This window comes from Ceratosolen solmsi, unplaced genomic scaffold, assembly GCF_000503995.2.
Source record: "Ceratosolen solmsi marchali unplaced genomic scaffold, CerSol_1.0 scaffold6, whole genome shotgun sequence".
NCBI lineage: Eukaryota > Metazoa > Arthropoda > Insecta > Hymenoptera > Agaonidae > Ceratosolen > Ceratosolen solmsi.
In genome coordinates, this window is record NW_011948414.1 from 330977 (window position 1) to 352462 (window position 21486).

The 21486-nt window shown below is 24.4% G+C and overlaps 1 protein-coding gene across 1 annotated transcript in view; it reads left to right on the forward strand.

Moving 5' to 3' along the window:
• Rgk3 (Rad, Gem/Kir family member 3) overlaps positions 1-21486 on the forward strand; it is a 63613-nt gene that overhangs the window by 39815 nt on the left and 2312 nt on the right. The window contains exons 3-5 of the mRNA XM_011506532.1: positions 3997-4221; positions 10774-10856; positions 19198-19381. Coding sequence (XP_011504834.1) covers positions 3997-4221; positions 10774-10856; positions 19198-19381 — 492 coding nt within the window. The remainder of the gene's footprint in view (positions 1-3996; positions 4222-10773; positions 10857-19197; positions 19382-21486) is intronic.

A 21486-nucleotide genomic window follows, 5' to 3' on the forward strand; every position in this document is an offset into this window, starting at 1 on the left:
AAAGAAATTCTAATATCTTATGTATTATAATACATTTATTTTTATGGGTAAAGCATGAATTTTATTATAAAATAATCTAACAAGTTACACGACTGTAAAAAAAAAAACATTGAGTTTTCTTTTCTCCCGCATACATATTGGGTATTTTATATTATAGCAGGTTGATATTCTAAAATGATGTCGAGTTCCATTTGTTCTAGAAAATAAGTTTGTTAATATTAGTTACATATTACTATAATTATGATAACTTACAAATTAACTAATTTAGAAGTTTATTATATTAGACATTATTATTACTATAGATTTATTGGCTATTTTTTATTTCCCTCGTAATAAGTTATAGCTTTAATATTTTATAAATATAAATAATAATTTAATTATTTTATATAACATATGTGTAAACGTATTTCGAAATATAATAATATTTTATAGTTGAGAGCTGCAAAAATATCACAACAAGGATTATTATCGTTATTTTTTTTTTAAATATAGATTAAATATAGATATAATAATTATATCTTCGCTAGATGATCCTGTAAATAGTTATATCCTTATTTTATAACAGATCAAATATGGACTTGATGACGTGCTGTTTTTTTTTTTTTTTTTTTTTTTTTTTTTTTTTTTATAGCATTGAAGATAAATTCCATTCATTGGATAAATATGTAAATACAGTAAACATAATTCAATCAACCATAAAACTATTCCCGTGAAAGCAGATGGTTGTAAAAGTCAATTTTTACTGATATGAATGGCTCTTTAAAATTAATTTATTTACTTAAGAATTAAGAAATAACGTAAACCTGAAAATACGAATTATGTGTTTGTTGAGCACTAAAAATAATATATAAGTCAAAATTCGTAGTATATTAACATTTAAATATTCAAAATATCGCATAAAATAATATCATTTATTTGATTTTATATGATTATAAAACTATGCATAACTTTCGTTTGTTTAAATATTATTTTAATAAAATATACCTTATAAATAATCTAAATGTATATACAATGTGAAATTCGATCATTGATTTTACCGATAAGTTCCCGATAATATATATAGTATAAAATTATATGCAAATAAAAATAGAAGACTGATTAAATAATACAATATTTAAACCGATAAAATATTTTTAAAATGTATAACATTGAATATTATGATTATGTGTAATCAATAGTATTTTAGGTACTTATAAGTCAACACTTATGCGTAACGTTCGTAATGTGATGGTAATGTAAAATAATAATTTTATTTATGAAAGTTGTTGAATCTTTATGGAAATAATTCTCGGATATTTTTTCTACCTTCGGTTTCTATAATAATATACGTTCAATAACGATTCGGGAAAAAGTGTACAAATTTAATTCTTTTTAATTCGCATCTGACACATATACACGTGTATAATGTTATATTATGTTGAACGTAATATTGTAATTGTGAATTATACTATGTTAAATTAAATTCTCACGAAGTTAATAGTGAATTAAAAGTTAATAGAATTAAAAAATAATTAATAAATTTCGATGAAAATCATATAATTTAAAAATATTATACAGTAAATTGGAGAATAAATCAACGGTAAGTACAAGCTACATTTGCTATATTTAGATGTTAAATGATTCATGCATACTACAAGTTGTAAATTTGCTGATCAATTTTCTTCTTTATGTTTTTTAAAATACCACTTTATTTTCGTTGTATCTATTTATGTAATTTTTTTTTTCTTTTTTTTTTAACTGAAACTATTTTATAAAGTAGGAGACAATATTTATTATCAAACATATAATTTTATTGGAAATTAATGAAAACTGATTTTAAATAAAAATAAAACTATAACAAAATCATTGATCTTATAATTAAATACGTAAGTATTAAAAATGAGCTTACAAAATGTATATTACATAGTCAAATAGATTATTTTAAAAATTAAGTCTGTTTTCATAACGACAATAGTAATATAATTTAGATACCTTATAATACTGTTTGTTACTTTATATATTTTTATTATATTCATAATCTGTAATATAATGTTTAGCGAAAGAAAAGCTTTTATAAATTTTTATATAGAAATATATGAAATAAAAATATTTCATGAAAGAAGCATATTAAGTTTTCATCAGTGAAATAACAAACATTTGTGATAGTCGAATATAAATGTTGTTCCAATATAAATAACTATATATATATATATATATATATATATATATATATATATATATATATATATATATTAAAAAATTATTCATTTTTTCTCTCCGAAAATGTACATTAGTTGGTATTTGTATAATTCTATTTTTCTTCTTTTAGAGATAAAATATTGATCAGTATGATATTGATAATATTGTTGATTTTAGAATTCATATCCATCTAGAATTCAGGAGATTTAGGTTGGATTTTCAGAAGTATTATAAATACATACGATATTCTAATGAAATTAAAACCGGAGCGAATATCGAAAATTGAAACCAAAATATTATGACGAAATATGAATATTGTTTAGATATTTAAGTGGTATTTATTACTTCGAGCTTGATTCATAAGAATCCATACAATAATTGAACATATTATATAAGAAGTAAAAAAAAAAAATATTAAGGCTTGATTAAACAATCACAAAAGATTTATTAGTGATAAGATAGAATAATGCAACAAATAGAATTTATAAAGTGTAACCTTCACTTTAGTCTCGACATTTTATTGACTGTGTACTGATTGTAATACGGAATTTACTTCATTTCTCTCTCTCTCTCTCTTTCTTCATTGCCTTTCCCTCTTTTCCTTTGTAATGCACATCACTATCTGAAAATACGATATTTGACATCTCTTTGGTCCCAATGATACTCTGTTATCTAAAAATGTGAAGAGATACAAAATATGCGAATATATGTAAGATAGTAATGTCAAAATATTACCAACGCATAAGTGTGTTAGTTCAGGTTGTTTTTAATGTTATTTTAATGTAACGGTTATGCAAAGAAGGTAATATGTGCTATATATAAAATACAATTATCTAATATTATGTCCACTTCTTAAATGTCTACAACATTAAATAGATTTAAAAATTTTTTACAAATTTAAAATTTTAAAAAATTTAAAAAAAAAACACTTATCTGATTTTTTATAAAATAACTTAGAATGTATGTCGCCAAAATGTTATCTTGATATTGTTACAATTATTCAGAGTATCTAAATTATTATAAAGCGTCTATTGAAGTTTATACTTAATTAATATGGTTAATTTATATTAATATAATAATATAATATGGTTAATTAATATGGTTAATTAATATGGTTAATTTATACTTAATTATACTTAATTAATACTTAACAAATCATTCTTCATTTGACATATGATAAGCGATATAATTGACAAATTAATTGACGATAGTCGACAATCGACGAGTAAGAGAAAATAATATTGAATGTCAAATAGTGTATTTTAGTTTTTATTATATATATACAGAGAGAGAGAGAGAGAGAGAGAGAGAGAGAGAGAGAGAGAGAGAGAGAGAGAGAAACAGCACTAGAGTCGATCGTAATATCTTATTTTTAAATAAATTATATATAATAATAAAATTATGTATTTTATTTCAGGATTAAAGAAACATAATTGTTTGCTAATATACTCAAATGAAAAGAAACCAAAATATAAAATCAAACTCTTGGAATTCGAGTATTGAATATTATCTTAGTAAAATATAATTTTCATTTTTCAACCTACACACTATATTTTTCAACATTATATTTTTATTGTGAGCAAATAGCATAAAAAGCTTATATTTCGTGATTAATAGATATGAAAAATACTTGGCGCTATAATCCGAATAAGCGTCGGGTAATGTTTATTCTCGTTAGGGAATAATTAAAAGTCTAATTATTCCATTTATGAAAATCTCAGCAGAAAAGTCGACGGTAGAGTGAAAAGAAAAAACCTCCCACGATATTTCCCACGCAATCAAAAAGAAGATGAAAATTAATATCCAATTTATTTGCAGGAGTAATAAATCGAGGCGACTCCTTTCGGAAGAAGCGCTCGAGATCGAATTCCCTGGCCCCGGCTGAGGGCGAGCCGGAGGAGATCAGCAAGTCCTCGCCGCCCAAGGACGTGGCCTCGTACAATGTGGCGGTGCTTGGGGCGCGGGGCGTCGGCAAGTCCGCCCTTGTCAGCCAGTTCATGTCAAGTGAAGGGATCAATGCTTACGAACACGTGCGTCAACGAGGTGAGCGCCGTTTGTACGGAATAGCATCAGCCCACCTATTAGCCCCCACTGTCCTCGATGAAAATTCCTTAGCTTCATACCCGTGGATCTCCCATTGTCTGCTTATATTGTCCGTCCTTTTTACCTTTTTCACAAGAGATTCGGATATCTAAACGAATTGTTAATTGCCCTTTATGATAATTATCGTTGAATGTTAGCTCGATCGCTCGAGGTGGATGTCTTTGAAGTATAATGAAACGAGGACGTCGATTTTATTTTCATTTCAAACGAGTGATTAAATTGTTACTTTAATGATAGCTACATTTACTACATCAATTTATTTCATTCACAGCTAATATGTTAGGATCGTTTTTCAGAAAAATTTGTAACATGGATGAATCAACATACGTGCAAGCAATGGTTGCAAACTCGATTCAAAATTTTTTATTTTATCGATTGAAGATTTTAATATTTTTATATTTTATAAAAATTCTACAGGATAATTAGCCTTTAATTTCTCAATTTTAAAAATTATATAATTTGTCATCTATTTCATAACAGATCACATAAACATTAGGTTTACAAAAATTTCGGATCATAGGTATTAACATTTTTAATATAACAAGAATGTAAAATGACGCCTTAATTTTTGTAATTTAAAAAGTTCTAGGATAACAGTCTTCCTTCTTTGTCATTGAAAATAAAGTAAAATGTTCATCAATATAAGGAATTTTAATCACAATATATTGTCGATTTAATTTATATTTTTATTATACATCAATTTTGTATTTTATATAAAAGACAAGTAATTGTTGTTATTTTTTATTTTAGTCATTTTCATAGGTATAGAGTTATAAGAAAATATATCACCTTGATTGGTATCATTATATTTTTTCTTTGTACCAGTAAATTTTTATCAAAATTCTACTGATATTGATGTACTCATAAAGAATATACACAAAAGTAATAAAAAAATCTTTGCAGTTAGCTTTTAATTGTAATTGGAAAGATAAGATTTACAAGTTTTAATAATTCGGTGTTGGCTAAGGTTTTTAATCAACTTTTTACTATGTACGTGGCATAGGATAGACCAGAATAATTTATCAAATAAAAAACTATTATATTATTAACATTCGTTATGCGAGTATATGCGGATCTACTTCATGAATAATGAAATATATAAATCTTATAATTTAGATGATAAAATTGTGCCAGAACATTATTATTTAGAAATATATTCCGGTTCGTATAGGCGTTCGTATATTATATATATTCATATATATATATATATATATATATATATATATATATACAATAAAGTTGGTATAAAATGAGGGAAGTATAAAGAAAATGTTTTGACAAATGACAAAAGTTGCACTGCGAAATTACCTATATATTCACATTTTACTTATATAGAGAATTTAGATTCTAATGTACATAGATATTTTTCTATAAACATTACCTGTCTCTATTTAGATGGACCAAAGGTAAAAATGGCTAATGAGATACTAATATACGAAAATATAAAAGATAAAAAATGGCATAGTTATATTATCCGTAACTTCTCTACATTACCTTTCATCAATTATTATTCATCAATGGTACGAAAGCACATTGACTAACATCGAAAATAAATTCTATTCAATAAATGAAGCGGTCTAAATTAGACAATTAATAAGTTTTAAATTATATAACCATAAAAAATTTTCATTTAAAATCACTGGGGCTGTATCATTTTGTACATTCTTCAATAATTTTATTATTCTTTGTTTTAGTACTGGTTTTTTACGTGATTTTATGTGAAAATCTTTAACAAATTTATTAATATATTTTTATTAATATATTTCTGGTGATTAACTCAAATATATGTTTATTAATTTAAAAAATATACTAAAATATAAGGTGATTATATTACATAAAAGTAATGATTTTTTAAAACGATTGTAATTAGTTGCATTTATATTATTTACCTTAAAATGGTTTTTTATAATTTTATTGTTGGATTGTTGGATTACAATAATTGCATTACATACATATACTAATGTGTAAAAAATTTAATAAAAGTTACAATTTTTATGTTTATAAATTATTTACAAATTTTTTATATAACTATTTTTTAAGATATAAATATTTGTGTTAATTTAATTAATATCAATAACAAATTAACTTAGTTTTATTTCAGCTTAAAAAAGTAAATAAACAAATTAAAATATCGAATGCTGTTGAAAAGGCAGAGCAATAAGAGTTTAAAAACTATTAATTATGAAATTTTGATAACGAAAGTGTATAATATTTACTGGTTAAAGGTTGTAAAAACACAACAATAAAAACAAACAACAATATAAAATTGACGTGAATAGTAAATTATAAATTAAATATATTTTTATATATTTTTACGATCATGAAATATTTATTTGAAACAAATAAATAGAGAAAATGAAAGAGAAAAGATAAAGAAAGTAGGGATAAAGTTCCAAATGGATACAAATGAAAGAGAAGGGAGAGTTGTCAAAATGTGAACCTGTAGAGAAAAAAGTACAAATTATACACGAGGGAACTAAATAATGCATTATTGAAGAAATTAAAATAAGATAATTATTACCGTGTAATTGCATTATAATCTTTAAACTTCTATACTAAAACGTTAATAGGTATACATTTATATTTCAGTATTAAAATTTTTGAACATTTATATTTTTCGATATCACCACGCAGCCTTTGAGATTTTTTATAACTGTATTATTTAAAATTACAAAAATCTATCTATTTGATTAAAACTGTATTTCACTAAAAGTTCATTTTATTATAAAGCTTTTACATAGAAAAATACGTTTTCAAATCTATTCATTTTCACAAAGAATAATACGTTGAACTAATTGCAATGAAAAAATCGTTTCGATTTAATCTATAAAACCTAAAAAAAAGAGAACTTCCAAAAAAAAAATAAATAAAATGACAAGGGGATGTTAGCAAGAACATATAAAGGGTATTGTATAGTCAGTATAGTATCATAATAAAAAGACTTTTGGTCAGATATTATAGCCAACAAATAAAATTGAATTATTAATTTATAAATGCTTTCAAGTAAAATTTATTGGATTCATACGATATATTTATTAAACTCTTCAAACCCCAAGTTTATTTAAAAATGGTATTATTTTACTATAGTGCGATTTTTCTTCATGAAAATTACGCTTACAATTTGATTTTTAAATAACTTATTTTAAATAATTTTTCAGCTTTCACTCAACAGAATTTTATATCATTTTCTTTGCTAAAATAAAATCCAAAATTTTATAACATTCATGATTTAATAAAATTATTTATTTTATTATATTACCTATAGATTACATTTAATATTTATTATACATCCATATTTATATATATATACACACACACACATATATATATATATATATATATATATATACATACGCAGATATAATTAAATAATTAAATTAAAATAAATTTACTTTAAATTGTATCATAAAAAATAAATTATTTAAGTATATAATATTTGAATAAAAAGGATAAAGTATTATTAACAAACACAATTGAAAAAAGATTTAAAAGGTCAATAACTAATATCTAGTCAATAATATAATGAAAATTAATATTATGCTTGATAAAAAGATGTAAAACTATCTAGAATAAGATTATAAAATGTACAAATCTAAATTTTTGATATAAATTGGTTTAGAGCTATATTTTCAATGGAAGTAAATTTATTTAATAAATACGCATTTATTCAACAACTACAATTTTTATAATTTTTCAGCTGTTAATAGAAAAACTAAAATGATTCATATTTTACGAACTATAGGACATTCAGTATTAATAATGAAATATTAATAGTTCACTGAACACCTTAATTACCAATGAAAATTTTAATTATTGAAAGTATTAAAAAATATTAAAAATTTTAAAGAATATTTTCTAATATTGGAGAAAAGGCATTTGAATTAAGATCTTTCTAAAAAAATTAATTTTATTATAATATTTTTTATTTGCTTCAAAGATACTTGAGTTTTTAAAAACTTTTCAATAGGCGAGCAATTCTCAAATTACTTGGTTTTTTATATTGATATTTGAAAAACAAAGAAGTTGTAAAGTATTTTGAAGCAAACACTGAAGCATCAATGTACGAAACTACATCAATTGTATATAACTTTATCTATCATAGAATATGAAATATAGTTGAAATTCATTATTGATATTACTTTCTGTTTTTTCTTAACTGTATTATGAATAAATAAATAAAAACTTTATATAAAGATTATATAGATATTATATAAAGAGAATTGAAATACATATGAAGATTCATATACTTTAGCTCACAAAATCATTTTAACTTAAATAGTTTTATATTATTATTAAAAATACTCTTTTAAACCATTAGAAAAAATTAATTAAGATTTATTCATTCATATCAATATATAGCATTAGAGTATTCAAATTTTTAAATTTCGATATTTACGGCAACATATTTTCTGTATGCAATAATGTATTATAAAAAAATATATAAGTTCAATTCATATATATATATATATATATATATATATATATATATATATATATATATATATTTTCATAATATATAAAAAATTTTAAGGCGTTATTGATATTATATTACTAATAACGTATATTTTTATAATAATAGCAACGCTGAATATTATTTTTATAGATTTTATAAAGCAAATAATTGAAAATAATATTAAAAATGTTACGTTTGATAGAGTTACATAAAGTATTAATATATTTTACTGCTCGAGTATTCAACTTATGTAGAATAATAAGGAAAAAGTAATTAAAAATAAAATGTTGATGTATTACATACCATATTAATTGCAAAAAATTGAAGTGTCGAAAAATCAATTTAAATTCATATCATTTTTGTAAAATCATGTAAACTATATATGTGTAAAAACTTATGAGAGCTTATATTTTGCAATATAATAAAACATAATGTGAAATGGAAATCATTGATATTGATCAAATACATTACTATTTTAATTATTTTATCAAAATGTAAGAAGAAAGACATCTTAATATTTATTAAATCACACGTTTTCTTATTGTTAACGAATTATTTCCTAGCGAAATATTCGTAACTCGTGTCCTTGCGCATAATATTGTGTTTTATTCTGCAGAGAAATAAAAACTTTCTTAGAAATAAAAAATTTTCTTTAGTCATAGTTTTTATAATTTTAATTGAGAAGTTTTAGCATCTAGAAATGAAATTTTTGCTTACGTGAGTTATTTAATCAAACGTATAGTTATTTATGTAAAAATCGATGGGAAAAAGTTTTTCAAATCTTCTAATATTTTCTTTGGGCATAAAATTAATAAAATGCACATATATTATACGAATAGGTATATTTTTTTCATAATTTTGATAAAATTAAACGGTAAATATTATACTATTGTTGATAAAATTAAACGGTAAATATTATACTATTCATTGAAAATGAAAAAAATTATATTTCGTCGTAGGTGTGAAATAGATACTTTCCAAACTTCAACGTAATAAGCTATATTGTATCGAGTATGTTAATAATTAATTATAAAGTTTAAAATATGGAATACAGATACAGTGTACTAAAATAATTCAGAAATTAATTGAGTCGTATTCCGAAATATAAATTGTTGTAAAATACTCATTTAAGTTTTGTAATTTAAATTATTGAAATTCGTTATTTAGACAATGGGCGCATATAATTTCATCATTTACTTATTATGCTTATTAATTTAAAAATACGTGCTGAATTTTAATATTATCTACGCTGTATTCTGAATAAATATTAAATATTTTAAATATAAACCTTTTTCGAAATTCAAACCACAAGTTTTCAGTTAAAATAAATATTAAAAGTTAAAAGTTAAAATAGATATTTCAAATGAAATATTTACACCCGGAGTAAATGAAAACGTTAATATAAGCGTAAACATTTTAAACCTAATTTCTTAATTATTTAATTTAGAATGAGTAGGATAAGTTTAAATATAAATTAACAACGCACAAACAAATGAAAATATTTTTAAACTGATGTAGTTCTTTTTAAACTGGCATAATTACAATTACAATGTATTCCGTACTTTTAATAAAAAAAGAAACAATATTATTAAGTGGGATCATAATTAGAAATAGGAGCCATATAAAAATAAATATACGGTAATAACATTAATAATCCCTCTAGTTCCAATATGAAAAAGTCCATTAATGAAAAGTAGTATTCGCATTTTTCACTCTTTTAATGAAATAATCAAAATTTGCTTAACGCTGTGCAAAGAAGAGTTTTTCCGTTATTAAAGTTAATTTCAATGTTTCACGAGAATTTCATAACCTTAATTAGGCCTGCGGTAGGAAAAAGAGCTCAATTTTAGAAATAAAAAGCACTCTGGGCAAATAGGAGAGCGAGATTGAATGGCGAATTGGTAGGCGCAAAAGCCCGGTAACTTCGTTCCGCGGACACATCGATGATCTAAGCTGTCATGGGGTCGACTCCGTGACGTCGACAGCAGCCTCCGTCGATTCAGCCACGGCTCTCTATCTGTGCGTGTGTGAACTTGCAGATGGCCCGAGCGAGCAGTCCGTCTTTGTTATGCTGAATGGTGAGGAAAGTGAGCTGCGCTTCGTTGATGTCACCAATATAAAGGTCAGTGTAAACTTCAAACTATTTTTTTTTTTATCTAAAATTTTAATTTGTCTATGCGCAAGTTTGGTTTGATACTTTATGATATGCCTTGCGAACGTTATGATATTTAAATTTTTTAGAATTTTTATGAATGAAATATCTAATGAGCGGTTTCCGCCATCAAAGTCAACGATATATATATATATATATATATATATATATATATATAGCCTATAGGTACAAATGATATAATAATAATGAAAATTCAGATTTTTACATTGAAACATTTTTTTTAGATTGTATTTAAAGTTAGACTATGCTGTTAAAAAAAGCTTAGTAATTAATGACTAATTAATGAGCTTCCAGTATGCTTTATAATCATTGTAACATAATCACTGTTGCAATGTGATAGTTTTCAATTTTATACCAATTTGAAATGAATATGGCGATAAAAATTATGCATTCGAATAATATTTATTTGTTTTGCTGCCTTTATGGGTGATACTAATTGTGATTAATTATTTTATATTACATTCACAACTTGTAAAAACTGTTTAACTTTGATGGTCATTAATGTAAAAATTTATTTCATTAGAAGCTGACTTTAAATTATATCAATGATAACTTTATAATAAAACTTTCATTTTTCATTTTTTTTTTTTTTTTTTTTTATTTTGTTGTTATTATATCATGTATAAGTTAATTATGAAAAGCAAACAGTTATAACAATTAATCGTGGTGCTTAATTAAAGCAAAACTGAACTATATGTATAAACAAAAATATTATATCAGAAACTAAACTAATGCAATGTTTTATAAAAAAATATATATCTATTCGATTAAATAGTGTTCTTCTCAACTACGGCTTACATTTTATTTATTTAAAAATGAATAATTCTTGTATCTTGTGAGATGCTTGCAACGTACATATATTTTATGTAACGGAATAACTGAACTTTTTATTTTAAAATAAAAGTTACATAAACATATTTACAAATTTACATTGAATGATTTAAATTTTTAATAAATGTAGAATAAACCCTAGTAAAATATTTCATATTTCATATAATAATTTTTGATGAAAGTGCAAAAAATAATATAATAATCGATAGTAAGAATTTTTCTGAATTGTAAAAGGTTTGGTAACTTTTAATTTATCAACATTATCTCTTTTTAACGTAAAAATTTGATAATTTATTATCAATACTTAATTAAAACATTTTTTAATCAACAACAATAATCAAAGAAATTTTATTACTTTTAAAGCGATAAATATAAAATTACAGTAAGATGCTAAGCTGCAATCAATTTTGGACAATTTTTATAGAATTGTTCAACAATAATATTAATATGAAATATTATTAATTTATTTGTCTACTTGAAATTCTTAAGCACATTATTATGTAAGTGAGATTATTATAATTATCAATATTTCCAATCTAAATAATTATCCGCTATCTTCTTATGATTATTGATGTTTTATTTAATCTATAATTAATATAATAATATACTTGTTTATACCTTAAAAATTATTTAACATTATAATATACTTGGATTATAAAATATCTGTAAAATAGTTATGTACGTAAAATAGTTGATATAATAACATAATAAAACTATTCCCTAAAATCTTACATTGAAACATAATTAATTTTATAAACTTAATAATGAAATTTGTAAATTAATTATAATTTGACGATGGGATGAACTTTTTAATTGACAGTATTAGTAGTTTAATTGGAATTTTGTAATTACTAACGCTAGCATATTTTTGCCCACCCGAAAATATATTCTCCCTAAATTTTTCTCATAAGTACCTCATATGTTTATAACAATTACTCGAGTAACATTATTTTTTCATTTATTATTACATTGGATTATTACATTCTCGACACTCTGCTATAATTTAGCTGCGTTATTAAATAATTGCATTTACTATTTAGTACATCCACTCTAGATAAAAATAAATTCGTTTAGATTGGAAATAACAGCAACGAAGGCGTTCTTTTAGCACGTGTAAAAATTTCGCTTGTGTCTGGAATGAATATCGCACACTCAAGGGAAAATAATTGATAAAATCGACCGATTAATACGGCAAACAATGTAAATCCATTATATAATTAAAGGAAATTTTAATTCCATTAAATATCATCATAATACCTATTTCATTCAATGCTGATACAATATATGTTGAATTAAAGCTCGAATTCTCCTATGCGCGTAAGTGTCAGTGAAAATACAGGTTAAGGAAAAAGATGGCACAAAGATGGCACGAAGATGGCCAAGAAAGAGAGAAAAACGACGGGGTTATTAAGTGATTTCATAAACTGGTCGCCGCGACGACAGCGAAGCGCCGTCAGCATCGCATGTGACCAGCTTATTGCTCTTTCGTCCGTGAAGATTGATTTCCCTCATCCCCTTACGACTTTATACATCCTTCTCTCTCTCTCTCTCTCTCTCTCTCTCTCTCTCTCTCTGTGTCTCTCTCTAGTTCGCCCTCTTCTCTCACTCATGTCGTTATATTCACGTCTTTGCTCATGCTTTTAACGGGCGTAGCACGCATGTGACATGCAAATTTAACGTATGAGTCAGACAAACAGAAAATGGCTGGGTTAACCTTTCAAGTGACGTAGGGGGAGACATAAGGGCAATACATTATTTTTTTAAATGTATCAAATTAAGTTTAAATGGCGTTAAAAGACTGGCAAAATTTTCAGCTCTTTGAAATATCCAATCGTTGGTATATAAATAGGGACGTTGATTTTTACAAAACATTGGCCAAGAAAAGTGACGATTTTATAGTGAGTGAGCGAAATTTCAAATGCAATGTTACTTGCGGTGAGTGACTCATCCAATTGCTCAACATCCACATGAAAGATTTATTTCTATCTATAGTGACGAGATATTTTATCAATAAATCATTTATAAATATATTATCGTTAGAAAAAGTAAATATAAATAAATATTTGTGACAAAATATTATTTATAATAGATGAAACTTTTCATTGCAATAATTCATTTAAGAAAATACTATATATTTTTATGACGTTGAGATAAGTTCATTTTGACCAACTTTATGATAATTGCTAAGAGTATAATGTTAGGTACAATTTAAATATTTGAATAACAATTGATTGACATTATCAATGAATAAATTAGATCCTTTATCTTATGGGAAACAATGAAAAACTGTAATACTCGATAAAATTTTTCACATTATTTAAAATTCAAAATATCGTAACTATTAATAAATAATAAAAATTTAAATATAGATTAATTAAATGAATTTATTAAAAGTCCAAAATATTGAAATTTGTGTGCAATTACTGTTATCTAAGAGTTCAATCAAGTTACAGTTTTGAATCAAAGTAAAATCCATATAATTGTTTATTTAAAAAATTAATTTATTGTTTAATACTAAGCAGTGCTTCCTCATAATATATTAGATATAGTATGCATTCGACAGTTTTAATTTTAAAAATTTTTCTATAAAACTAATAAAAGTGCGATATGTTCATTTTATTTAAAAAGTGCATTTATTAGATCAATTATGATTGCCACAAAAGTAATTATAATATCTCCATTAGTTTCGAAAAAAAAAAAAATTATAATAGCTCTATTCGTTTCGATTAAATATAATTCAGCTTAGAATATAATATTCCTGTTCATTGCAATTACGTATAATACATATAAAAATTTCAAATTTCACATAAAACGCGAAATACTTATAAAATTATCAATTAATTTAAGCTTAAAGAACGCGATTCTTATGGGATACGGTGAAGTAAACAGTGCTTTAAATAAACTATTTTTATATCAAAATTATTATAAACTGAAATGAAAATTTCGTTATTATTGGAAAACTGAGTAAGATAAGAAACTTACCGATATGAAATTCTTATAAATTTTTGGCATTTACTTAACAAGTATTGTTTTCTGTTTGAAAACTTACTTTGGAACTCTTTTATATTACGGCGTAAGTAAATTATTTGAATAAAATGATTAAAACTTTCTACTTGCAAAATTTCCCACTGACGAGTAAAACTTTATATAATTAAAATATATGCGAATTTTAATATTGTAATTAAGAAAATTGATTAAAGTAAAGCAAACAATTATTAACAATTTAGTATTTTCTTTATCTGATATTATTGTTTGGTTTTTTTTTTTAATTTTAAATTTTAAATTTTTAATTTTTAATATTAAGTACTGGAAATTATTTATATCATAGTTATCTTTTTTGCTTTATTTGTAAATATATAAGTCAAATTTTAATTTTACATATATGTATTTTATTTTGAAACAATGAATTGAATTTTATGAATACTGAAGTACGTATTTGCGCAACTCAATTGCTCGTTTTCTTTATTCTTTTTTTTGTTTTTTAATTTCTTAATTCAGGAAAATTAATAAAATGTAAAAAAAAATATTTATCTTGGGTAAGGTATTAATTCATACGAAAATTTGTTATATAATTGAACATCGTGATGGAATAAAGAAATTTATTTATAGTGGTATATTATTAACGTTTAACATATTATTTATAGTATTATCGATTCATTTATTTTTCAAAATTTAATAAGCTCAATTGATATTCGTTTTAAACAATTCAATATCTATTCTTATAATAGAATTAAAATCAATATTTTATTTTTGATCATATTATTTTGTTATTTTAATATATGATCCGCTGATATTTGTTACACTTGATCGAAATTAAAATCAGATGATAAAATACTTTATTTCTTTCCCATATTGGCAATAGAAAATTATTTACTATTATTATTTTTAAGTTTTTACATAACTATTAGATATAGCGAGCTTCCGATTTCGAGCATTAACATTATTTAGTTCAGTCAAAAGTAAAAATTAATTTATACTGGCAACATTTCAAATGCAATGCCAACGCAATATTATCAAATAATTAATATTTTCAAATCCCTATAGAGGTATGTAGCTCTTACAGGCTACACTGTTACACAACTCCACTTACGCTCGCAGAATAATGTTTATGAAAAAAAAAAAGAAAAAAAAAAGAAAAAAAAAAGAAAAAAAAAAGAAAAAAGAAAAAAAAAATACAGCATTTGTCATTTGAATTGAAATCAATAATTTTCCTGTTTCTATGGTAGAAAAATATTTGAGCCCACAGAAATCGCGTGTCTTAACGGCCGATAATCTCAAAGTGCATTCAACATGTAACAGCTGTTCATTATCAGTAATTGACATCCATGAGTTAAGCGATTGACAGGGCCGGGAGGGCAAATACAATTAGCAATAATGCAATTACAATGCCGAAGAATCTGCGAAGTTAATTAATCCAGGGATCAGCCAGCAATCGCGTTAGCGTTAGCGTCGAGAGGACTTGTAAAATTGCAAGTCCGTCAATGCGTAATATTCGTTGTCTCTGATTCACCGGGACTCTAAATAGCCGCCGGCCCATTTCACCGGCTAATGTTCGTCGCTTTTCCGGCGCACTCACATTATCCCGACTATCTTTATCAGCTAGTGTGCGTCGCGCTGCTCGAGGTGCAACATCTCCGACAGCTGCCGTTTTTATGACAGTCGCGTCAATCCCCTTTCGCATTAACAGAATTCTACGTGTGCCCTTAATGTGTCGCGCTCGAAACAAGCTTCCGTCGCTGCATCTTCCAATCAGAAATGCCTGCGACAACTTTATATATCTTATTTAAACTTTTATATCATTCGTTTAAGCCCGTTTATTTATTTCATTAAATTTTTTATTTTTTATTTTTTTTTCTCGTATGCTCATTATATATATATATATATATATATATATATATATATATATATATATATACACAGAAATTTTTTATATAAACTTTATCATACTTTGTTTGCTCGCTTTCAAAGATAAGCTCGATTTGTTTATTGTTTGCTGCAGTCTACTAGATCAACAATACTGTTATTATTACTTGCTAAGTAGAGGTGTTTAATATAAGCGCTTATAATGATTATTTTCAATGAACTATCGCGAGTAGCACAGCAAAGTTAAGATATTTTCTACACCTCCCTGTTGTTTGCTGATAGCAGTTTTGATATTATTCCCATTGAATTACATAATTATTGCTAATAGTAAAAAAATATAAATATGTTTGTTAAATGGTTACTTTAGAATTTTTTTTTACCGATTAATGAACCGATCCGAGGATTAAACTTTATTTGTAAATATCCTAAACGCATGAGAGTTAATTTAAAAGTAATAGTTTTACTATTTATTCAACTAAAGTCTGTATCAGAGCTCAGTAATAAAACGAAAATTCGTCAATGTTTTACATGTATACAAAATATACTCAATAAAAAATATTTATATAATTAAATATATAATGAAATAAATAGTTACGGCATCGGTTGCGACATACAACGTTGTCCAATTCTATACTACGTGATAATTGTAATACGAGGATGGTCAAAAGTTGTTATAGTCTAAATAATCCGTTATGGGCAAATTCAATTTTAAAGAATATTTTAAATTTTGTACTAAACAATATCAAAGAGCAAAGATCAATACTATAAATTATATTGTGGAGGTTTCGTTAAAAATCTTGTCAAAATGTATTATCATGTTTATTATTTTGTTATTTAATTTATTAATAATAAATTAAAGGATTTGATAATTCAAATTTCAATGAGTGAAATGAATAATAATTTTTTTTATTTAATCTTCTTCACATTATTCGTACTTTAAATGTAGATTTTAAATTATTTTAAAAATCATTTATTATTTTATATTAAATTTCTTCAAACAACATTTTATAAAGTAATAACTGCAATATTTTATGATTTAACAGAATTTATATGAAATTCATACGATTAATATTGCACATAACTATACGTAAAATAATAAATCTTTTCAGTATGTCTATCGTATTAAATAGTATAAGTGTCTAAAGTATGTTAGAAATATTTACCACCACATACTTTTTACTTGGAGTTCGAAGTATCTAAGAATATTCATGAATAAGTAGCGAAACAGAAGTTTCCCCTTCGTTTCAAGTATGAACAATCTTGTAAACAAATGTAAATTGTCATTGTTATTTAACAATTTACTACAACTATTTTTAATTCTCAAATTATTTAAAAAAAAACAATAATTATTTTTCCATTTCAAAATTCTTTGAACAATCAGTTTATTATAAATTTAGTTATTCTTTCAAACAATAAATAATGTCTTCAATTATATTTGACATTTTCACGGTTTGATGGTAAAAAAAAAAAGCGATATTTTATACATATAATTTCAATTACGTTTTAAAATCAGTTTATCTCCAATTTTCAGTATAATTCAAATTAATTTACCAGCACATAAAATAATTGACTCGATAAACTCGAAAATAATTAATCTTTAAAATACAGATACATTCATCTTTTATCATTATGTACATTATCTATCAAATCGCATTTGTGCTTTGAAAACATTACCGTTACTATAGTAACTTACAGTAACTTCACAAACTTCTTAGAAATGAGAAGGAGTTGTTGAAACATCATTCAGACATCAAATCTATGCCCAAAACTACGGATGAAAGTTTCTAGTAAAATTCCGAAGAAGTAGGTTAACTAAAAATCATCATAAAAGCACAGGAACAGATGTTAATTTAAAACTAATTAAACTAATGCTATTCTTGTATTATTCATGATAAAATAACAGGCACACTAACGAGTAAAGAACATTTAATATAAAATATATGGTTAAAATAATTACTGGATAATAATAATTCTTTATGGTGAATTTGAAAAATCACTATGAGTCTGCTTAAAAGATAATTCTATTCATTACAAGTTAATTATATAGAAAAAAAATATTAAATAAATGACGTATACATTATACACAATGTTAAAAAATAAATAAATAATAGTAGCATAATTTAATGAAAAATAAATAAATATAATAATACATAATAATAAATAATAAATTATAATAACTTTATGATAAATGCATGGTTTTAATTTAATTGAAAAAATGAATTGCTTACGCAGTACTTGGATGGTTGCAATTTTTTATTAGACGTATAATGTACTTTACAAAATATAGATAATAAAATTTCTTTATAAATAAAAGATACGCGTACTTTCAGTTTATACATTAGATGCTTCTGAAATTATTAGTATATTTGAACGTGTGCGAATTCGTTTTATGCTTCCATATAAAATATTAACTTAAATGCCATTTGGCAAATCTTATGAATTTCGCATGAGAATGAGCAATGGAATTCCAGCTTCTAAGGATATCATCACCAGTTGAAATACAATTCAGTTATTCAATATATTACTAATTATAAGCTGTTAGGCTAATGTCAATCGAAACAGCAATATAGCATTCGTCCTTTCGCAATTGTTTCAGGAATTGGAAAAAATCCCACAGACTCACGCTTACGTTGTCTTGTACTCGGTGATAGATAAGGCGTCATTCCAGCGCGCCGAGGATTTACTCTCGCGACTGTACGAGCAGGACATCAGGAGCAGACCCATCATCCTCGTCGGCAATAAGATCGACCTCGTACGCTCACGCGTCGTCTCCTCCCAAGGTAAGCGCCTTGAGAGAAATTCACCTTCACAGCTAAAAACCGTCTTGATTATTATCAACTATAGAGTCGCTTATTTGTCGCGAAGCCGTCGTGTATCATATAAATAATATTGTGGAATTCATTAATTTTTGATAAGAACTTTTTAAATTATGTGAAACTTAATGCACACACGTTTGAATAATATAACCGTCACTACTCCCTAAACACGACTTATTTAATGCATTGAACTAGTAAAGTATTGTACTTTTCATATTATTTCTATTTAAATTAAAAAGTTCATCTAAGATCATTAATACTCTCTATTCTCATATAACTAATATTCAACTCTCAAATTGTTGCTTTGTTTTTATTGCCATGGCATTGTATTTATTCATAATATTTTCAAGCGAATTTAAATAATATACTCTTTAATTTAATAAGTTAATATGGCGCAACCTTAGTTAATAAAATTGCGTATTTAATGAAATAAATGCCTGGGATAAATAGCAAACGAAAATATAATAGTCATTCAATACGTATTTTTTAAATATATTTATTTGTTAAGTTATGGGGTTTGATCAAGGAGTTTCTATTCACCATTTATATAGTTAATTTTTCTTTTTATAAATTAAAGGAAATATTTGATTACGAAAAAACATTCTGTATCGCAATATACTACAGATTTACAATAGCAATTATATTTTACAATACACTTGCCTTCAGTAACTGCTAATAAACAATATTTGTTCACACACCAATTTTATAAATTAATATTTTCTCATAAATAATAGAATAACCAATTAATATAAAAACAAAATATTTCATTTCGAATATCAAATTTTTGTAACAAAATGTATATAACGTTTTATCATATTTTTACTTTTTTCCTTATGAACGAATACATTAATTATTAATTGTATTATGCCACGGAGAAATTCATTTTGCGAGAAAGAGGAATCAATATCTGCATATATTATTTATCCTTTATTTAATTAATTGAGTAATATATTTTATAATGTAGTTTTTTTTTTGTAGTCGCTTTTATTACATTCCAGAAATAAATATACGAAACATTATTTTCTATAAAAATATGAGACCATAATCTACCGTCAGTTTGATTATTCATTAGGAAAATTAATTGACCTGTTAATTAGTCAAAATTATCATCGGAATATTAAAATTAATAAATAAACTTATATAATACGATACGAGGATTAAATTTGCAAACACAATATGAAATCTGAACGGGGCTTAGTACAGAATATGCTCTTATGAATAATAAAAACTAAAAATAACACTGTGGTTCTGATTTCTATGTACTTTACTTCTATGAGTAACTTATATTGTGACATCTTTTAATATTATCGAATATATTAAATGATCACAAACAACTCTTATACTGAATATCCCTCTTAAGTCCTACGTCGCCTTTTATAATGAAGTAACATCCTCTTCGTATCATTTGTCAGTTTCCCTTTGTTTAGTTTTATTAAATTTCTTTTTCCCTTCCCTATATGATTCTATTATACTAAAATTAATATGCTCAATTTAGAATTAAACTTTTTAAATAAGATATATTTAGAATTTATACCTCTATTTCTTTTAATTCATAATCATAATTCATAATCAATAGTATATTAAGAAAATATCGAATGCCGAATAAATTTTCATTTATTAAGTAAAACTCGAAATAGGGAGAAAGAAACGTCAAAGTTTATTATCTATATATTTGTAAAAACAGCTCTTTACAAAATTAAATTAGAAGAAACTAATAATATATAATACTATTAAAAAAATAAATCTGTTGTCTACTAAGAATAAAGAATACAACAGTATTTTTATTATATTATTATGTATATTTTTAAATTTGTTTTTTGTTTTTTTTTTCTTTATGTAGGACACTTTATGACTAAATATTAAGTTACATCTGCTTTTTGTTATTCAAGAACCATATTGTTCAAAGTATTGTTTTAGGCAAACGAATATTAAAAATATGTACAGAAATATTATATCCTTAAATGTATAAAATATATATATATATATATATAAACATGTTTGGTTGAATATAAAAGCTAAGGGATACGGCCAAGTTTACATACAATAATTCTTATCGGTTCGGCCTTGAA